This window comes from Chanos chanos, chromosome 7 (genome assembly GCF_902362185.1).
Source record: "Chanos chanos chromosome 7, fChaCha1.1, whole genome shotgun sequence".
Classification (NCBI taxonomy): Eukaryota; Metazoa; Chordata; class Actinopteri; order Gonorynchiformes; family Chanidae; genus Chanos; species Chanos chanos.
Window position 1 is genome coordinate 22,822,990 of NC_044501.1, and position 18,832 is coordinate 22,841,821.

Below are 18,832 nucleotides of genomic sequence, written 5' to 3' on the forward strand. Positions count from 1 at the left end.
GTCTTCCTGTTACAGGTCCACTGTGGGAAACACCAAGCGATAGAATGTCATCTCTCAGTATAGTCCCGCCCCCTGCTATCTGACCAATAAGAAGAGAGGAAGTCGTGAAGATAGTACCAGCCCTCAGTTGTGAAACAGAGTTCTTATCTGACAGAGGTCTTATCTGACATCCATTTATCTCACTGCAGTATGTGACATAGTATACTGTTAGAGTGGAGGAATCATATAGTGATTATATATGTGTAACATAGTATACTGTTAGAGTGGAGCAATCATATAGTGATTATATATGTAACATAGTGTACTGTTAGAGTGGAGGAAACACAGTGATTATATATGTGTAACATAGTATACTGTTAGAGTGGAGGAAACACAGTGATTATATATGTGACATAGTATACTGTTAGCATGGAGCAATCATATAGTGATTATATATGTGTAACATAATATACTGTTAGAGTGAAGGAAACACAGTAATTGTATATGTGTACCATAGTATACTGTACTATTGTCCCAAGAGCGGTTGTCATTCTAGTTTGTTTTAGAATCAGTTCTACATGCAGCGTATGCACAACCAATAAATTACCTTTATGAGAGACATACTGAAATGCAGTCTAGTAACTACAGAGATTTTTTAAGGTCTCCTGGAAACTCCACTTGCTTTAGCATGTAACTGGAGGAAAGCTCCTCTCACATAGATCCAAGCTGATGGAAACTCTACTTACTCAGGGCCAACTGGAGTGACTGTCTCATGCTAAAGCAGTATAGGTCTATAATTGGCTTAATACTATAACCTAGAGCCAAAGGGGGTGGTGTGTGAATGCAGAGCAGGTAATCCAGTCTGTCCAGTCAGAGCAGGGTCTTCCAGCCCTGCTCCTGGGCGTGTTACACCGTCCCCTCTCCTAACACATCTGATTCCACACGTCAGTTCATTATCAGACCCTAGACCCACTGAAGTAGGTGTGTTAGAGCAGGGAGAAGTGTCATGTGTGTAAATGTGGAGAGGAATGCAGGACGGAAAAGCCCTGCAGTAGACTCACAGAATTGACTCACTGAATGACCGAGTGAGTGAGGGAGTGAAGGTGTGAGTGAAGGTGTGTGTGAGGGAGTGAGTGAAGGTGTGAGTGAATGAGTGAGTGAGCGATTGAGTTCAGGAGAGAAATGTGTGTGTCTGTGCTGATTTAAGTCGTTCTCTCTGTCTCTCTCTCACAGTCCTGAGAAACATTTTCCTGGTGTGGTGTGTTCTGTTGGCGTGCTCAGCTTTGTTTCCAGTGCTCTGGCATCTGTGGATCTACGCCGGCAGTGCCAACTCCAACTTCTATTACGCCATCAGCCTCCTTTTCAACGTAGGACAGGTCTGTGGACGCTCTAAGAACCAGTTTTATCTAATAACCAGTTAAGAACCAGTTTTATCTAAAACATATGTAATACTTATCAAATACTCTTTATCCTCTAAAAAAGAATCTCTAGCCTTTCTTCATCCTAGCCATGGTAGGCCAAAAGCTTTAAAAAAAAACCGAAAAAAGACAAATGTCTGACTCCAGGCTTTTGGTTAAGGTTCAGATATTTCCTGTTAAATCATTTGCTTTGCTTTATGTGTTAACATAGGGAACTAATTTCTTTCATTATACTGTCCATTAGTGAAATCCAGTACTTTAAAATACATGTGTGTTTAGGTTATTGTTATCCTGTGTAATCAGGGTTTTAAAGCGGTTTTAAGGTGTAATTACACAGAAGGCTGTGTGTGCAGCCTTATCAAAGCTCTTCACTGCTCCCTCACACTTGATTAGCAGGCCAACCAGAGCATGGAGCAGGCCTGTGTAATCCCACACTCCTGTCTCCTGCTTTTAATCACCAGGAAAGGGACACCTAGCCTGGGGCAGGGCTTGTCACACACACACACACAGAGGTGTAGGGTTGCCATACACACCCAGGTGTAGGGTGTGTATTCATGATTTAGAGAAAGAGAAAGTGGTATCAGATATAAGCTGCAGAATTAGCTGAATATCTTACCTCCGTGCTGTTGTAGATCAGATCTCTGCTCTGCTGTAATAGCTGTGATTTTTGGCTCAGTGTGTGTAGGTTGAGTGTAAATGGGGTCCCATAGATGACCTGTCTCATTATTCATCAGGAGTGACTGAGTTCACTAAAACATGACGGTATAGACTTTACACAGCCAGAGACCAAAGTTACAGAGACATCTGCTTCACACCAGGGTCCTGTTCTGTCTTTCATCTCAGTCTGCTATGGGCTGGTGGTATTGTTCTGGCTGTGGTTTTAGGAAAGCGAGAACAGTATTGGAGAGAGGAGGTGGGAAATGGAGAAGCATGGTGTAAGGGAACCTGTGTGTGTGTGTGTGTGTGTGTGTGTGGTTAGTTGTGAGATCTTGTTGTGTTTGTGTGCAGATACTCCTGGTCTCGGATTACTTCTATGCGTACCTGCGGCGGGAGCATCACCTTAGTAACGGCCTGTACCTGAAGAGGAAGGATGGAACTGAAGCCACGCTGGTGCTGAAATGACCCCCAGTTTATTCAGCTCTCATTCTCTGTCCTCAACTTTCTTTCTTACTTGCTTTCTGTCAAGAAAGCAAGAATTATTCTGTTGTTCTATCTTTTATATATTGTTTGGGAGTTATGCTTGCTTGCTGTCTCTTTTTTGCTCTGTCAAATCCTCCTCTTGTATTGTGGGTGCAGAGCTGCCACCCATGGACCAAAGCCTTTTTTTTTTTTTTTTTTGAGGAAACTATGGGAAGAGCGGGGTTGTTGAGATAGTGGAGGGAGACACCAGTGCCTTTGTCCGTAATCCGATCCTGTTGGAAATATGTGAAATTCTGTGTAGTCAAAATGAGGTGGTGGGACACTTCTTTTTTTTTTTCTTCCTCCAGTTTTCATTTGAGTCTTTTCTGTTTAACTTTTTTTTTTCTTACGCCTCTTTTCATTTGAGTCTTTTCTGTTTGATTTGCACATCAAAGGACCTGTCACTGGATCTCACTGATGCTCTTTTTGGCGAATACTGAGATTCAGTACCAAGCATCAGGTCCAGAATGGCACTGGTTCTGAAACGGAGGGAAACCTGAGGGTGTACTTGTGCTTTAAAATGACTGCATTGGACATAGAGATTCCTGCTGTATTCTCCCCACCTACAGACTTTTAAGTTCAAGTCCTGACCACTAGAAGGCGTTTGATGACTGTACAACACACTAGACTCTAGTTCTGAGACACCAGGGATCTCAGTCAATATGTACTATATGCAGTGTATCAGTGCTAACGTTTATGATCTCTCAAGCACAGGTACATAGTGTTTTTATCAACATAACTGTCCATATGAAATGTTGTTCTGCCTGCGTTCAGCCTATAGGATGTCTATAATATTTTTTTTTTTCTCCTCTCACAGGTTTCTGAATAATTGACAAGCAGGATTTTAATAGGGCAGCTTGGTGTTGAATGATTTAAGTTTGAATGTGACTAACACTTCTGAACATCTGAGTTTCTCTCCCCTTAGTTTGGGCTCAGAGCTGTATCTTCAGTATGCCAGTCTCTTCTCCACTACTAGCCTGTGTATGTGTGTGTTTTTTAATAATAAAACAGACTCTACCTGGCCTGGTATGCTGTCCCATCTGTAAGACGACTAACTGTTAGCTTATGTCCAGGTGGTGCTAAAGCTAAATCCACAGTGCCAGGTGTTTGGCTTCCTTTTTCTCATACGTAGTCATGTGATCAATTAAGACTCAAATGGCTTTGACCTCTCTACTCGCACGGCTCTGGAATTTTCCACTGCTTGTTATACCTGCAGATTTTATGAGTCTATCACAGTGTTGAAGACATTCTGCAACTGCCCCATAAAAGACAGTAATGACAGTGAAAACTGGTTCAAAAACAAAGCAGGATACTAGACCAAGGTCCTTTTTTTTTTCTTTTTTCTGTCTTTTCCCCCTCATTCAGAAATGATTAGTCATGAAAGTCCTTGACTATCTGGGATTTTTTTTCCGGTGCTGAGAAAAGGCAGGGAAAAGTCTCTAATAGCCCCCCCTCTTCTCTTTCTCTCTCTCAGACACACACACACTTGTTTCATCCTTTGATGAATACTTAACCTACCCTTTAAGCACACCAGACTTTAATGATCACCAGGTCTGATTTGTGAGTGAATCCAACCGTCTAATATTTGGAGAGAAATTGTGGGGTCTGGGAAATATGGTCAAAGTGAAATGCTTTGATCAGGAAGTTTTTTTTTCCCCTCTAGCAGAGCTGGGTCACGAGGTTGGAGTCTGGACATATGATTAGTCAGCCATCTTGCTCTAAATCTTAACCAAACAATGGAGGGATTTACTGAGCACTAGTGTTAAGTAGCTCAGGGCCGGGGGGGGGGGGGGGGGGGGGGATCTCAGCCATACACAGACAGGGCACCCCATACGGAAGTACATCGGCTGACTTCTCTAACACTAACTTTATGTCTGTTGTATTTAACCAATACATTACATTCACATTACATTGTATTGTATTTACATTATGTTACATTACATTGACATAACATTTATGTTACATTCACATTACATTAAATGTGCTCACAGTAAATGAAGTGATCAGCTGATGCAGTTTGTAGGAGACGAGATCTAATTTGAAGTGTAATGGCGCTCCTGTTCACGCCGTACAGACAAAATGACAGGTTAATTTATTTTAACAGGTCTTCCTTGCTCTCTGGATTAATATAAACGATTAACAATGAAATGGTTTTGATTATTAACCCCTGTATTCAAACAGTCTTAATGTCCTTCAGTTCATTTTGAAGTTCTTTTTTCTTTTTTTTTTCTTGGACTAAAGGGAAAGTTTAAGCCATGTGTAAAGTCTGTCGGCTGACTTAAAATAAAAGATTTATACATTTTGTTGTGATAAATGAGGTCAGGAACAGGGTCACTGTGGATCAAGCTGTGGTGTCCGTTTGGGTGACTGTGGATGTAAAGCAGATCTGGTCTGTCAGCACTAACAAAACAGTTACAGACACATTTTGCAGGAAAAAAAAAACTGTCAGAGGAGTTTTTTTCCCTGTAAAATCTGTCTGTATTGGCCCCACAGTTAACTTTGTAAGTCAACCCGTTTCACCAAAACCAAAGTCCATTAATGTGCACAAATTCAATTCTTTAATTCCAATCTCATCAATACAGTACAATATACTCACTCACTCTCACTCATTACCTTAGCCGCTTAACCTAATTAGGGTCGCGTGTGGTGCTGGAGCCTATCCCAGCATTTATTGCAATACAATACAACATGTCAAATTTGGCTTTCAAAGGATGACATGAAGTCATCAAACGTGTTTTGAGTCTCTAGCACATACAATACGAAACACCCACACGCACAAACACAGATACACACAGAGTCAAAAGACATAAAGGAGGCTGTGTGATAGTGTGTGTGTGTGTGTGTGTGTGTGTGTGGGCACAGGCCAGTGTAAGTCAGGATGACCATGCAGTTTTGGATTCCACAACATTCAGATCTGTCTCACAAATTTTAACTTCTGCTCACATGAACTTTCCCCACATACTCAGTCTATCAGTCTAAACACCCTCATTACCAGCCCAAGTGGTGATAAAGGGTCTGATTACAGATAATATATTTATATGCTGGTAATAGACAGTACTGCCTACTGTTAAGTAACAGCAATGGGGTTAAATGTCATTTGTGGAAAGAGTCATTTATTTGTAGTGATATTATTACTACAACAGTGTTAAGAATTTGGGTTTTTTCAATGGGCAAAGCAATGTCAATGTTACATAAGCATATTTATATAACTGCTGTGCTCCATGGCAACCAATACCTTCTGAATAGTGAATCGGGTATTCACTTTGTTTCATGCTTTCGTTTTCTCAGGCTGCTCAGTGTTTTGACAAAGACTTGGTTCTTTTTTATGGCTAAGCCTCTTTAGACCTTAAAAAAAAGCATAGAGGAATGCCTTTTGTGTTGTTTTTAAAAGAGTAAACCCCACATCACTCTGCACACGGTGCCTGTCAAATTAAACAGCCACTGACTAATGATGACAGGCTTTGGCATGTCCGTTGGTTTAAGGCATCGTCCGTCAACTGAATCAATGCAAATGTAGTTTGTTTAAAACGTTCAGAGAAGAAGCACAGCCCATCACATAGCCAAAGTGATTCAGAGGTTGTCCTTACTACAGTAGTCATGCATGCCTTGTATACCTATCTTTGCACTCAATTATTATCTGGACTAAATGAGCCAAATTTGCACCAGTTAAGTGTAACCTAAATCTCATATGGAGTCGTTCTCATTTTGTTGATTAGCTTTAGCAGTCCTGAGAAGTAAGGACCTTTAAGAGGTCTATGTGAACTGAGACTTTGACCACAGGGTTGAGTACAGGGTTGGGGGGGGGGGGGGGGTATTCTAATTTTATACGTGTATTTTGACAAGGGTCTGACAAGACTGGTTGAATGCTGTGACCAGTAACAGTACATGTTATATTCCACCAAAATATTTCATAACTCATCTCCTGTGTGTGTGTAAAATATACAAGCAGGCCAAACCATCTCCATATTCATTTGGGTAGTGTGCTGTTCACAGGTTGGACTTTAAAGAGCATTCCATGCGTGTTATGGGAACTAAGTAGAAAATTTGGGTAGGGGAATACATACATGATGGTCACAGTGCCATGTGGTCTTATCTGTCAGTGAACCACAGAATGAATGGCATGCCTGGCTTTGGCATCTGGCATTCTGTGCCAGTTCCAGTGTGTACGTTACGTAGCAACCTACTTTTTTTTTTTTTTTTTGGCAGGAGGCACCTACTGAGGCAGTGATGTGTGTATTTCTAGAACGGTCTTAAATGCGTTACTAACCCCTTGTGTTATCTTTATCAGTAGAATAAAGCATAACTGTAACTATGAGTTCGCTTGGTTAACTAAGGGTTAATTAATAGCGTTGATGATAAGAGTTGCTATGGTTACAGGGTCACGACAATACTGCCTCTCTCATAGTTAGCTGCACAAATATAACAAGCACAAGGACGGTCACACAACTGGTTTAGCGCTAACTGATCAACCAGTAGGTCGGTTGGTTCTGTAGTGTTTTCCCTGTTGGTCCAACATGCCGATCTGGTTCTAGGCATATTTCCACTACAATATTTCTATCAAAGACCTCAGAAACCAGGCATTGTCTGATATCTGTTTCACAATGCAGCTTATGAAATAAATGGAGATGTAGCATCTGCACTAGAGTTAATAGTTGGTTTACATATAAACCTAACATCACAACTTAGTGACGTCTTGGCTACCAAGGCTCCTGATACGCATCTTTCACCTGCATTCTGTTCACAAAAAATATAAGATCCTAAAACACGCACCTCTACATCGTTCTATCTCAAACTGCTGCTTGGCAAGTCAGTGAGACGGAAAATGTATTGTTAGAATCCGTTTGAAAACCACATTGTGGTCTATTTTGACCTGTCCCCGTCCACGCGCATAGTAGCTTAACTAAGAGCAAATCGATTTCTGTAAAAACCACATGCGCGTTACAAGAGGAGCTGAGTAGTTCCACAGGCGACGATTGTGGTAGAAATGCTTTTTGTAACAATCCATAAAATAACCTACCCACATTAACCATCATCAGTAAATTCATGAGTCATTATTGTTTGTTATAATCGTAAAATAGGGCGAACGTCAGTGTTTTATTACATTGGAATATGTTTATCACGAATGCGCCAAAATAGACTTTATGCTTTTTAATGCTTTGTCGTCATTGATTGGTAAATTTGGATTGATGGCAAGTTTAAACCTATCAGCGATAGGTTTCAAGTCTCCGCGAGGAGAAACGCAACGAAAAGGCATGTACAGATTACATCACCATAATCATGACCTATCATAATTCTAGGCGTCATTACGCTTTGTCAGTGATTGGTCAGTGTGGGACAAGGCACTTACAATTATAAAACCCATAGGAGCTCACGATGCTGGTTTAGTATAAGAGTGTTACACCATCGAATACGGATCGTACAGGAAAACTGTACAGGCGGACGATGTAGGTTGAGTTTCAGCCGCTGAACTACGTCCAAGCCAATTTCGGGAAACCGCTTATCTGGGATAAACGTCAAGGGCGCGTTTTAAAATAAGGCGCACTTGCTATATTTCAGCGGAACACTTCAATAGCTGGTGGGTGGCTGTACTCTTCCGTCGACTCTCGTGTGCTCCATTCATTTATGCTATGTTAAACCCGTTTTAAATGTCTTTTTAATACTTAACAACGAGAAGCAGATTTCTTGTCTGTTGTGTTTCATCATGCATCGGTTAGTGTGGAAGCATCCTGCACATAGGAAATAGGCTATACACGCGACTCAGATCAAGTTGTTCTGCATGTTCTGTGAAGATAATAGCAATGCTCGCAAGAGGCAGTGTGCTAGTTTGAGACTTATCCAAAACAGCACAATTAGGTTTTCCAGTCAGTAAAGACGGGAGGGGGGATAAACTGATCTTTGTTTTTTTTTAAGTGACATCATTCCGGCTGTCGGGAAGACTTTCCTCTTTCGGAATGGGGCATAAACCAACCGGTCCTACAGTTGGTTACTGATTGTATTTGTCTTTAATAAGTTACAAGCGTAAGTCGCGCACTTGACTCTGAAATCATATTCCAAGCAGTGCACGTCGTCGGTACCACATCGACTGGCGGAATTATCCACAAACGTGACCTAGTTGTCAGGAGGTTAACTTGCACATTCACTCATTGACGTTGTGTTTCCTGATACTGTTGATCTTGGGTGACGTTGATATAGCTCATAATTGTTTCATTTTTCGTGCGGAGTCTATGATATGCCGGCACAGACATTTGATAATAGATAGAATAAGAGACATTGTTGGTAAATGAGTGTGTAGTAGTGGACAGTGGTCATAGAACCTCAGACGTTGGCTGACCGAGACCTCTCCCAACAGTTTGGAGACACGCATAGTACAGTGTCCGGCACGTACACGGCTCTTTGCACGCACCCGCACTTTTTAGAATCCTGGCCAGTACAGTTAAAACGTACACACCCCTTTCTGCCTCTTGCACAGTGTAGCGCCGTTTCATGAAAGTAGCCTATAGTCGCATATATTTCCCAAAATTATTCCTAAATTAAACTAACGCGTTAAAAATCTTCTACTATTTGGAAAGGTTTCGTTCCCTAAATACCTTTAATCTCAATGGATTCAAGACCTGTAAGTTTTTTACACAGTAAATTCGAGAAGTGTAGCGGTATTTTGGCCATTATACGTCACATTGTACTTTAACTATTTAGCATTCACATATTGATGGGAAATTTAAACAGTGGATTAGATTGGATGATGTAATGTTATTTTAGCGTAAAGCTGTTTTAGACGTTTTAAATAATGTCACACTCGTCATGTCTGACAGCCTATAACGTAGGCTGTCACTCAGCATGCTCTGGGGGTGAACTGTAGCTTTAAACTTTCTGCAGAGTCATGATTACTGCTGCAGACTCAGTTATGTAACAGCGTCACGGTTTGGGAGATTAATGCGGATACGAAAGGAGGTCTCTGGTCTTTGGGTCGCTCTTCTTTCTTTTAGTATGATTAGGAATATGTGTTAACACAAGAAACCAATATAATTCAGGACTGTTCTGATTCCATTTCTTCCTGAATATACACTCGTTAGACGCCTCTGTCGTTAGACGCCTCTGTTAATATGACCTACAAATATCATATCATATCATAAATTTAAAATATCAGAAATCATAGTAAAGAATAATAATAAAAAAAATTAACTTCAGTTGCATCCACAATAAACGTGTTTAAAAACCGCTGTACGCTGTTTAGGGAAAAGAATATTCCGTGTTCTCTCTTAAAGGGGGTGGGGTTTCTGCTGTTCTGAGATCTTCCGGCCAATCTCCACCTCTAGTTCAATGTCGTGTGCACCTCCCGATACCGGTCTTTTTCAGGCTAAGCGGTGTCATGGTTGAAAATGGTCAGCCCACCCTCATGTGGTGTGAGCGAAACAAATTCTTTCGCCGATAGTCATGTAGATCTGCGTTGAAGATTTTGCCGGGGTTTTTTGTTTTTTACAATAGTTGTCACGAGCACACGTGTCGCGGTTAAATGGTTATGAAACGCGTGGGAGAGAGACGTGATTCTTGGCTCAGAACGTTTTAGCGAGTGTAATCAGTAGGTGCTGCTCTGCTTTTGTGTCTGCACAGGTTAAGCAGCTAGCCTACAGACATGAATCTGAAGAACAAAGAGACGACGTCGGGGGATGTACTACCAGTTGTCATCATCGGTAAGACCTAAGTATGAACTTTTTAAAAGCGATATGTAGAAAAAGAGAAACGAGCCACGGAAACAGTAGCAGATATGAAGTCATAAGACCCTATTGCTTCACATGTTAAAAAGAAGAAAGTGTTGCTGAAATGAACAGGAAAGTGCGAAACGTAAGAACCGCTTCCTTCACATAACTAACCTACTTCACTACTGCGCAAATAATTTTTTTTTATTATTTCAAGTTTAAAATGTCGCTATGATCTAGTTTTCAAGCAAGAACTGTCAATGTTAGTTAATTTTTCCGTCTCCAAGTTTTGTAGTGTCCGGCCAACCAATCATAAATCAGAACAGTTTGAAATCGTTGAGCTAGCCAAAGATATTGACAATAGGGGGGTAGAAATGATTTGCCTACAGGATTCCAAACGGGCATGACTACTCTAACAGATATACACACATGCTTTTGGTCAGAACAACGATCCAGCCATGTGACAAAGCGAAAAAAGGCACTGTGAAATTTGCTCACGTTGTGTAACTGTGTGTGTGTGTGTGTGTGTGTGTGTTTCACATATGTGCACAGGTAATGGACCCTCAGGAATTTGCTTGTCCTATTTGCTGTCAGGAAACACTCCTTACCTGTGTCCGGATGGCACACACCCAAATCCCATTCTTCACAGTAAGCTGTCTGAGAATCCCCATCTCTCCTTGTTTGAGCAGGTAATACACTTTCCTCTCCCCCCCCCAAACACACACACACACACACACACACACACACACACACATACATACACACACACACACACACATACAGATAATGTGCATTACAGCAGACATAGTTGGCACTCAGTGTGTCTATAGTCAAAATGGTTCCCCTGAAGACACATAGAACATAGCAGTTCCATCATTACACCAAACCTGGAATTCCACTTACTTTTAATATTTTAAAATGAGAAATATATATTAAAAACGTGTTAATTAAAATATTTTAAAATGTAATGCCTGGTATGTAGTTCTCTAACTTTGTGTGTGTGTTTGTGTGTGCACATGTGTGTGTATGTATGTATTTGTGTCTCTGTGTGTGTGTATGCGCACATGTGTATGTATGTATGTGTGTCTCTTTGCGTGCGTGTTTGAAGGACCTTGAGTACCTGTGTGAGGGTGTTGAAGGCCGCTCCTCTAACCCAGTGGCAGTGCTCTTTGACTCCCTGCTTCTCCCAGACAGTGACTTTGGCCTGGACTGTGCTTCGCCGTTAATTTGGCGGTACGAACAGGAGAGGGCTATTCCTCACCTGGTTCTGGGCAAAGGACCTCCGGGCGGAGCCTGGCATGTAAGTGCTTTCCATGCATCATAAATTTCATTTTCTTACAACTGGAAGTGCATGTAATTTTTCCCCAGAAACATTCTGTTTGGTCCCAATTAGTAAAGACAGCAAAAGAATACATACAAAATCATCCACAGCTGCTATAGAACCAGAGCATATGTCCTGACCTTTCCCAGTCTGCCGCGCACAACACCACATTCCACTCCAGTTCAGCATGTTTGACATTTTAGTGTCCATGTGAATGCTCCTTCAGAATACAGAAGTCAGGTGTAGCACTCTGATCTACAGTATGCTACTGACATACCAAATTCATTTAGAAGATATGTAGACATTTTGAGATTAATGTTCCAAACCAGTGTGTTATCTCATTGAATAATGTCATGGCCTGCAGACACATGGGTTTAGTTTGCAGTAACGATGCCGCTGGCTCAACTGTGCATCCACGCAAACACAACCTGCAGTGTTTGTGATTGGGCATCCTGCAGTGTTTGTGATTGGGCATCCAGCAGAGTTTGTGATTGGGGATCCTGCAGTGTTTGTGATTGGGCATCCAGCAATGTGTGCGAGTTGGAATTCAGCGGTGTATGTGGGTATTAGTCTGGCAATGTTTGTGGGTGGGGGGGATCTAGGGAGCAGAGTCAGAACCTCTGCATGCATTTTAAGGAAAAACCTCCTCATGAATATCCTCCATGTCCAGAGACTGGTATGAGCTGTAGTTGAGTGGCAGGCCATGCCTGGTTGCGTGCCAGGGTCACATTAACAGATAGACCTACATGAGTTTTGCATGGAGAGGTTATGGAGCTATTTTTGTTTATGCCTCGTTTGTTTATGCCTACAGGCCATGGAGGGCTCCATGTTAACCCTCAGCCTGGCTAACTGGATGGAACTTCCTGGTCTGAAGCTGAAGGATTGGATGAGAGACAAACGCAGGTAAAGCCACATTGTCACTTCTCTGTTTCTTCTTCTCTGATAATGAAAGTCCACACAGCAGCCACTAAACAAAAACCAAAACCAAAGAGAGAAAAATGAAGCAATTCAAGATTTTCTCGTTGTGTAGAATACCATGAATGGATAATGGCTGGTACACAACTGAGTGGCTCTATCACTCTGTCCTCCCTGCTCATATTGTTTATTGCTCCCTTTGTTTATTGTTTTGACTGTTTCCATGTACTCGTCTCCTGCCCTATCCATTCAGTCATTATCCGCACCTGCTCCCCTCTTCATTAAAGTCCATATGAAAAAAAACAACACAGCTCCATGAATGAGTCTGGTCCATTTGGAAAAAGAACACAGCTCTATGAATGAGTCCCTAACACACTGCTGTTGTTGAGGGAGGCACATGTCTATCAGACTGCAGCTGAGAGGATACAGGCTGTTTAAGGTTTATTCATGTAGAAGTGAAAACACACAGACTGTTTGACTGTCCTGTCCTCTTTTTTTGTGAGACATGAAAAGATCCCGCATTGGGGTCTGTTTTTGAGTTGAATTGAGCTCTTCCTGACTGTTTCATGACAACAGTGACCATGACACCGACTAACCAAATTACGCTGAATGTTTTGATGGCATTAGGTGATCAAAATACAAAGAACATTTTTTGTTTGTTTTTCAGACATGTGACAAGTTTGATTGTTAATGATGAAACCCCCCCCCCCCCCCCCCGTCATTTTCTCATATCCAGTTTTGAACTTAAAAGCAAAGCAAAAACGGGTGGAATCTGTGTTTACACAACATGGAACATAGATTGAAGTTCATAGAACAGCAGGGAGTTTGAATAAATTCCAGTTCTGTTTGTACAGTGGTTTCCTCAATTGAAAATCCAGTTTTGTACTTCAGACTTGGGTTGGAATTGATGAATTCATTCTCAGGTTGACCCTCAGCCTTTAAAGACCTGTCATTTACTGCAGCGTGAAGCTGCTCAACGGCCGTTCAGAATTCACATACAATAACACAAACCAATGTAGTGTGAAATGTATTCACACCCTGGCATCATCTGAATTTGTAAAATCTCTCAGTGGAGTTCATACTCTAATGTTGTGTGTGTGTGTGTGTGTGTGTGTGTGTGTGTGTGTTGTAGGAACGTGCGTAATGACCGGGCCACGCCTGCTGAGATAGCATCCTACTATCAGCATTATGTCCAGGAGATGAGCCTCGAGTCAAACTTCGCCTGTGGAACCACTGTCACGTCGGTCCAGCGCGTGGCTGGCCCCAGTGGCTGCTCACTTTGGAGGATCCAGGGCCTGCAGTGGGGAGAGGAAGGCAACAGTGGAGATGGAGGGAGTGAGAGAGGCCCGGATGTTCCCTTCACCATTCATACTGAAAATGTTGTACTGGCCACTGGCACCCACGACGTGCCCGCCCGCCTGGGCGTGGAGGGCGAGGACCTCCCATTTGTCTGTCACAGTTTCTGGGAACTGGAGTCGGCCATCTCCGCTGGGCGACTGGACCAGGCCTCGGAGCCTGTGCTGGTGGTAGGGGCGGGGCTAACTGCGGCAGACGCCGTGCTAGCCACTCACCATCTCAATACGCCCGTGTACCACGTCTTCCGCCGTGCAGTGACAGACCCAGGGCTCATCTTCAACCAGCTGCCCAAGCTCCTCTACCCTGAGTACCACAAAGTCCACCAGATGATGACCCAGCAGCAGTACCAGCCCAGCCATACCAACTCAGAGGGGCCGTCCTCCAGGGTCCTCTCCCAGGGCCAGACCAGCCCCATGTGCTGCTCCTACCCAGGGTACCTCAGCTTCCCCAAGCACCGTGTCATAGCCTTTAAACCGGACGGCAAGTGTGTTCTGGAGGGAGACGACGGCAGGCACACGGTGCTACAGGTCTCTATGGCGCTTGTTCTCATCGGTTCACATCCGAACCTGTCGTTTCTCCCCAACAACGCACACTCGCTGGGGCTGGAGCCAGACCAGCCAATCAGCTGCCGGCGCAACCCACTGGACGTGGACCCCTACACATATGAGTCTGTGCAGGAGGCAGGGCTGTACGCCATGGGCCCACTTGTGGGGGAGAACTTTGTGCGTTTCCTGAAGGGTGGAGCTCTGGCGATTACCAGTGACCTGACCCGGAAACGGAGAGCTGCGACAGAACAGAGCAGTCCGGAAAATTCCAACTACAGCCTGAACTGGGATCTGGCCAACTGCACTCTGGGCTCTTAAGAGATGAACACAGGGAGACAGATATGCAGGACAGGGAAAGACCTGGTCTCATGACTGGAACACTGAACACTGTCGTGATGTGATCAGGGTGGATAGAGAGTTCTGGAATGGCCAGTACCTGTCTGTATATTATAACTAGCTCTGCCCCCCTTACAGGTAGACAACGGCAGTCAGTACACTCACTGTGAGAGGAGTGCCTACTCAGACAGCAGAGAGAGAGAGAGAGAGAGAGAGAGAGAGAGGGGAAAAAACCGTGAGAAAAAGCTGAGGAGAAGAGGAAAGTAGAGCAGGGTTAGGGGGTCATGCTACAAAAGGCAGCACTTGCACTGACATGGATTCAGTTGGCTCATTTTATATAGGTCCAGCCTCTCTGTGTGAATTCACCGTAATCAGTCTCACTGTCTGGTTTTCAGGGATTATTTTTTTTATAAAGTGTAAATACAAACACTACTCAAAGTTCCTATGGTGCATTTTCTGGGGTGCCAGAATACTACATTTACATTAATCGTTCCATGATTTTAGTAATATCTGTTTTTGTAGAGGATCTTTTCTCATGGCAATAACTATTCATATCATTGTAATTTTTTACCATTTAAAACAGTCAACTCTGTCAAGCAAATTAGTTCTATATCATTCCTGGTACTAACACTAACCCCCCCCCCCCCCTTGTTTTTAATTTATGCAGGTAGTCTGGCCTGTTGTATTAATATTGTACAGACATTTGAACAAAGTCTGATAAATTGAATGATATCTGTATATAAGTGTTTTGGAATGCATTTCACTGAGATTTTTGTAAATGTTTAAGTGGTGTAAACCATCATGTTTTTGAGAGGGACAATGTCATGCAAATTACCATTTGTATTTTTCTTCTTTTTTTTTAATCTGAGATTTTTTTCAGTTAATACTTACAGAGTTACCTTTGTCTGCCATACAGTGCCTTAACCAGTAACACATATAGCAGTGTGTTTGTTCAAACTATATCTTGACTGTATTCTACAAACTATACCCAGAGATAAAGAATGAGATGGTAGCTCCAGTTTGAACTAATAACTAATGAAAATGTAAACTGCAGACATTGTCCCACACTCATGCTGCTAGTCCTATGTATTACATATGAATGTTTGTGTAAGACCTAATAATGACCAGCAGGGGGCCCTCACGCACACAGTGATGTTATGAGTGAGGTTACGAAGTGACCATTACATCAGCCTGGGTGGCCCCTTGTGTAACCACTATATTTGACATTTAAATGACCCATGTTCATAACTCAAGCAGAACTTATGGCCTTTATGAAAGCACTGTGTATGTCAAAAGAATATCTGGTCCAAATTTAATGCTGCCATAGACCATTATTAGCAGTTTAATGACTCAGTACGCAGTTGACCAGATGAGCTGATCCAGCTGAGTATTTTTGTCAATCATTTTGATTTTTCCAGTAAAAATAAACTGCTCGGACATTTCTTGCAATATCATGTTTGCACACGGTGGTCTTTGCACTACATGTGCTAGTTAATTTGACACAAGTACTAACAATCTGAACATGCTAAATAAGAACATCCCAATTCAAAACAATGCAACTTCAGTTAACCCAAAGCTGTTCATATTTCTCAATTTAACGGCAGCTGTCAGCTATCAGAATCTCTTCTTTGTTGTATATCTTTCATACTAAAACAGAGTTCGTACACTGCTAATGGGTTTTGCTTTATATGCCGTGGCTATTAAATATATTATTTTTCATAAAAGAAAATAAAGTTTCTGTTTTTTGTTGGGGTACTATTTAAACTTGGGTTTCATGGTGGCTCAGTGGTTAGCACTGTTGCCTCTCATAGGAAGAAGGCCCTGGGTTTGAATCCCGGCCATCCCAGGTCCTTTCTCTGTGCAGTTTGCGTGTTCTCCCTGCGTTTGTGTGGGTTTCTTCCGGGTGCTCCAGTTTCCTCCCACCACAGAGATGTGCATGCTAGGATTAGTATTGTCAGTGACCTTGACCAAAGGCACTGGCAAATAGACCTGGAATTGGTCCCCGGGCGGCGCCTGCTCACTGCTCCTAGCTCATAGTGTTAGGATGGGTTAAATGCAGAGGCTACATTTCACTGCTCACTTAGTGTGTGTTCTTTTTCTTAAAACACCGTTCAGATGTAATTAACTGAACTACAGGGCCAAACTATGATGACCTTTCGACCTTAGGAGTTGTGCCCAGAAATGTCTTCAACTTTAACACTCCAAAATCATTAAGATGAGTTGAGAGAGCATTACGAGTTTAAATTAATCACAATAAACTTATAAACTAACTTATTAGTTTAAGATGATTTAATCATTAAACTAATTTTGGCCAGATATGCATGTGAAATGTCAGAACATGTTTGACTCATTTCATGATGTTTCTGAACTGAACTTTTTTTTTTTTTTAATGCCATGAACTATGCATTTAAAACAACACAAGCCTGAAATCAAAATGCATTTTCATTGTTTTGTAGGGGGTTACCTAACAGAGCAGGATTCCTCAGTTGGCTGGAAGTAAACGTCAGGACTATCCCACAGGTGTGTCCCTACCTCTTCTCCTATCAGGCAGCATGGTATGCATACAGCATAGGAAGCCACAGCTCTGAAAGCACCAGGCTGTTCAGACTTTTAGCCACTAGGTGGCAGGACAGCACACAGTTTGTCACAAGTTTGCTTCTACAGCCAGTCACTAATGATTACAGTAACATCACACAAGTGAAAGGTGGGATTCATTAATTAATTGCATAGGCATTAGATTTTGTTCTCCCCCTCATCTGCAATATTATCCATGTGTTTGTCATTGATTAATATAAAATCCGCACATTTTGCTGTTTGAAGAACTTATAATGAAGTGTTCTCTGTACTAAACAATGTCTCCTTACCTTCAACAGTATAAATATCCATTAATAGCAGGAAAATTTATTACATGTTTGTTTCTGGAAAATTTATTACATGCAACTGCACTGCACATACAAAAACACACCGCATTTTCTAGCAGATGGGTCTGAGTGACTAACTGACTGTGCAAAGACGGAAAAAAACGAAACATCCCGAAATATTCTCGCTCCGCCCAAGGATCGTGCCTGAGTCGGTCTACCCTCTTGGGGGAAAAGGGAATCTGGAGCGTGATACACTCTGTTAAATTACGACTACAAGTGCCACGGACTTACTCACTGGAAGACAGATTCTGTCTGGGAATCTAGGTTGACTACAACACAACAACTTTCACCTCACATCTGCAAACAAGTTGTTATTGTTGAAATCCGAAGACAGTGGACTTGGTTCCGCAGGAATCGACTGAATGGAACCATGGAAAAACAGAGATATTGTAGTAAGCTAACGTGACTATTGATCAGAAACACCACCTCTGGTTTGAACGTTAGCCAGGTAGTTTGTTCGCTAACAAATAATATTGTAGTCTGTGCGTTATTACCTTCAGTTGTGTGGCAGCCCCTTTAATTTGGATGTACCAGCGAATTTCGGTGGATCGCAGACTGATTTTCTATATTTTTACACAATATTGCGATGTTTTTGCTGCTCGGTAAGAAGTTGGCTAGCTAGTAACTTACTAGTCAGCTGGCTAGCCAGCCAATCACCGCGTTAGCTCCGCTGAGAAAAAGCTATTCAGCGCATTGTGCTTTTAGGAACCTTTAATGTCTTGGTCGCATAAATAGGGTGAAAAAACGCTGTACCCACGCGTTTACATTTTCTGTTAGGGATTGGTAACGTCACCGGTCTATTTAGAAAGTAAGGACACTTTAAGCCCTCTGTTTTTGGATATCGGACGTGGAAAAATGGATGCGGGTATTGAGAAGGAGTGTAGCGCTTTGGGAGGGCTCTTCCAAATCATCATGAACGACATGAAGGTGAGTTGAAGAGGATAACAGCAGCCAACATTCGCTTACACTAAATATACGACCCCAGTTGACAACAACAATGTGGTTATTTGATTGTAATGCTCATAACGTCGAAGGGATATAAATAGTCTTCAACTGAAGTGGCAAATGTTCACCCAGCTGTTGTGCACTCATTAATCTGACCAGTTTGTTTAACTGGGAGCTTCATTCATAGCCCACTTGGCATGAGCTAGTTGGTCAGCCAGCCAGA

At 42.3% G+C, this 18,832-nt stretch overlaps 3 protein-coding genes across 4 annotated transcripts in view; all 3 read left to right on the plus strand.

The window, feature by feature from the left end:
* pigu (phosphatidylinositol glycan anchor biosynthesis, class U) overlaps window positions 1-3,919 on the plus strand; it is a 15,378-nt gene extending 11,459 nt beyond the window's left edge. The window contains exons 11-12 of the mRNA XM_030780008.1: window positions 1,213-1,355; window positions 2,406-3,919. Coding sequence (XP_030635868.1) covers window positions 1,213-1,355; window positions 2,406-2,519 — 257 coding nt within the window. The 3' untranslated portion in view covers window positions 2,520-3,919. The remainder of the gene's footprint in view (window positions 1-1,212; window positions 1,356-2,405) is intronic.
* A 4,075-nt stretch (window positions 3,920-7,994) lies between these two features.
* Window positions 7,995-16,379, plus strand: osgn1 (oxidative stress induced growth inhibitor 1). Its single transcript, XM_030780645.1, has 6 exons — window positions 7,995-8,151; window positions 10,185-10,264; window positions 10,823-10,959; window positions 11,379-11,570; window positions 12,403-12,494; window positions 13,639-16,379. Exons 2-6 carry the CDS (start codon window positions 10,207-10,209, stop codon window positions 14,723-14,725), a joined length of 1,566 nt encoding a protein of 521 aa, XP_030636505.1. The 5' UTR covers window positions 7,995-8,151; window positions 10,185-10,206; the 3' UTR covers window positions 14,726-16,379.
* A 1,480-nt stretch (window positions 16,380-17,859) lies between these two features.
* The window catches only part of mtss1 (MTSS I-BAR domain containing 1), a 65,572-nt gene continuing 64,599 nt past the window's right edge, over window positions 17,860-18,832 (plus strand). For both annotated transcript variants that reach the window (XM_030780016.1, XM_030780017.1), the window contains exons 1-2: window positions 17,860-18,056; window positions 18,442-18,591. In XM_030780016.1, the coding sequence (XP_030635876.1) occupies window positions 18,027-18,056; window positions 18,442-18,591 (180 nt within the window). In that variant the 5' untranslated portion in view covers window positions 17,860-18,026. The remainder of the gene's footprint in view (window positions 18,057-18,441; window positions 18,592-18,832) is intronic.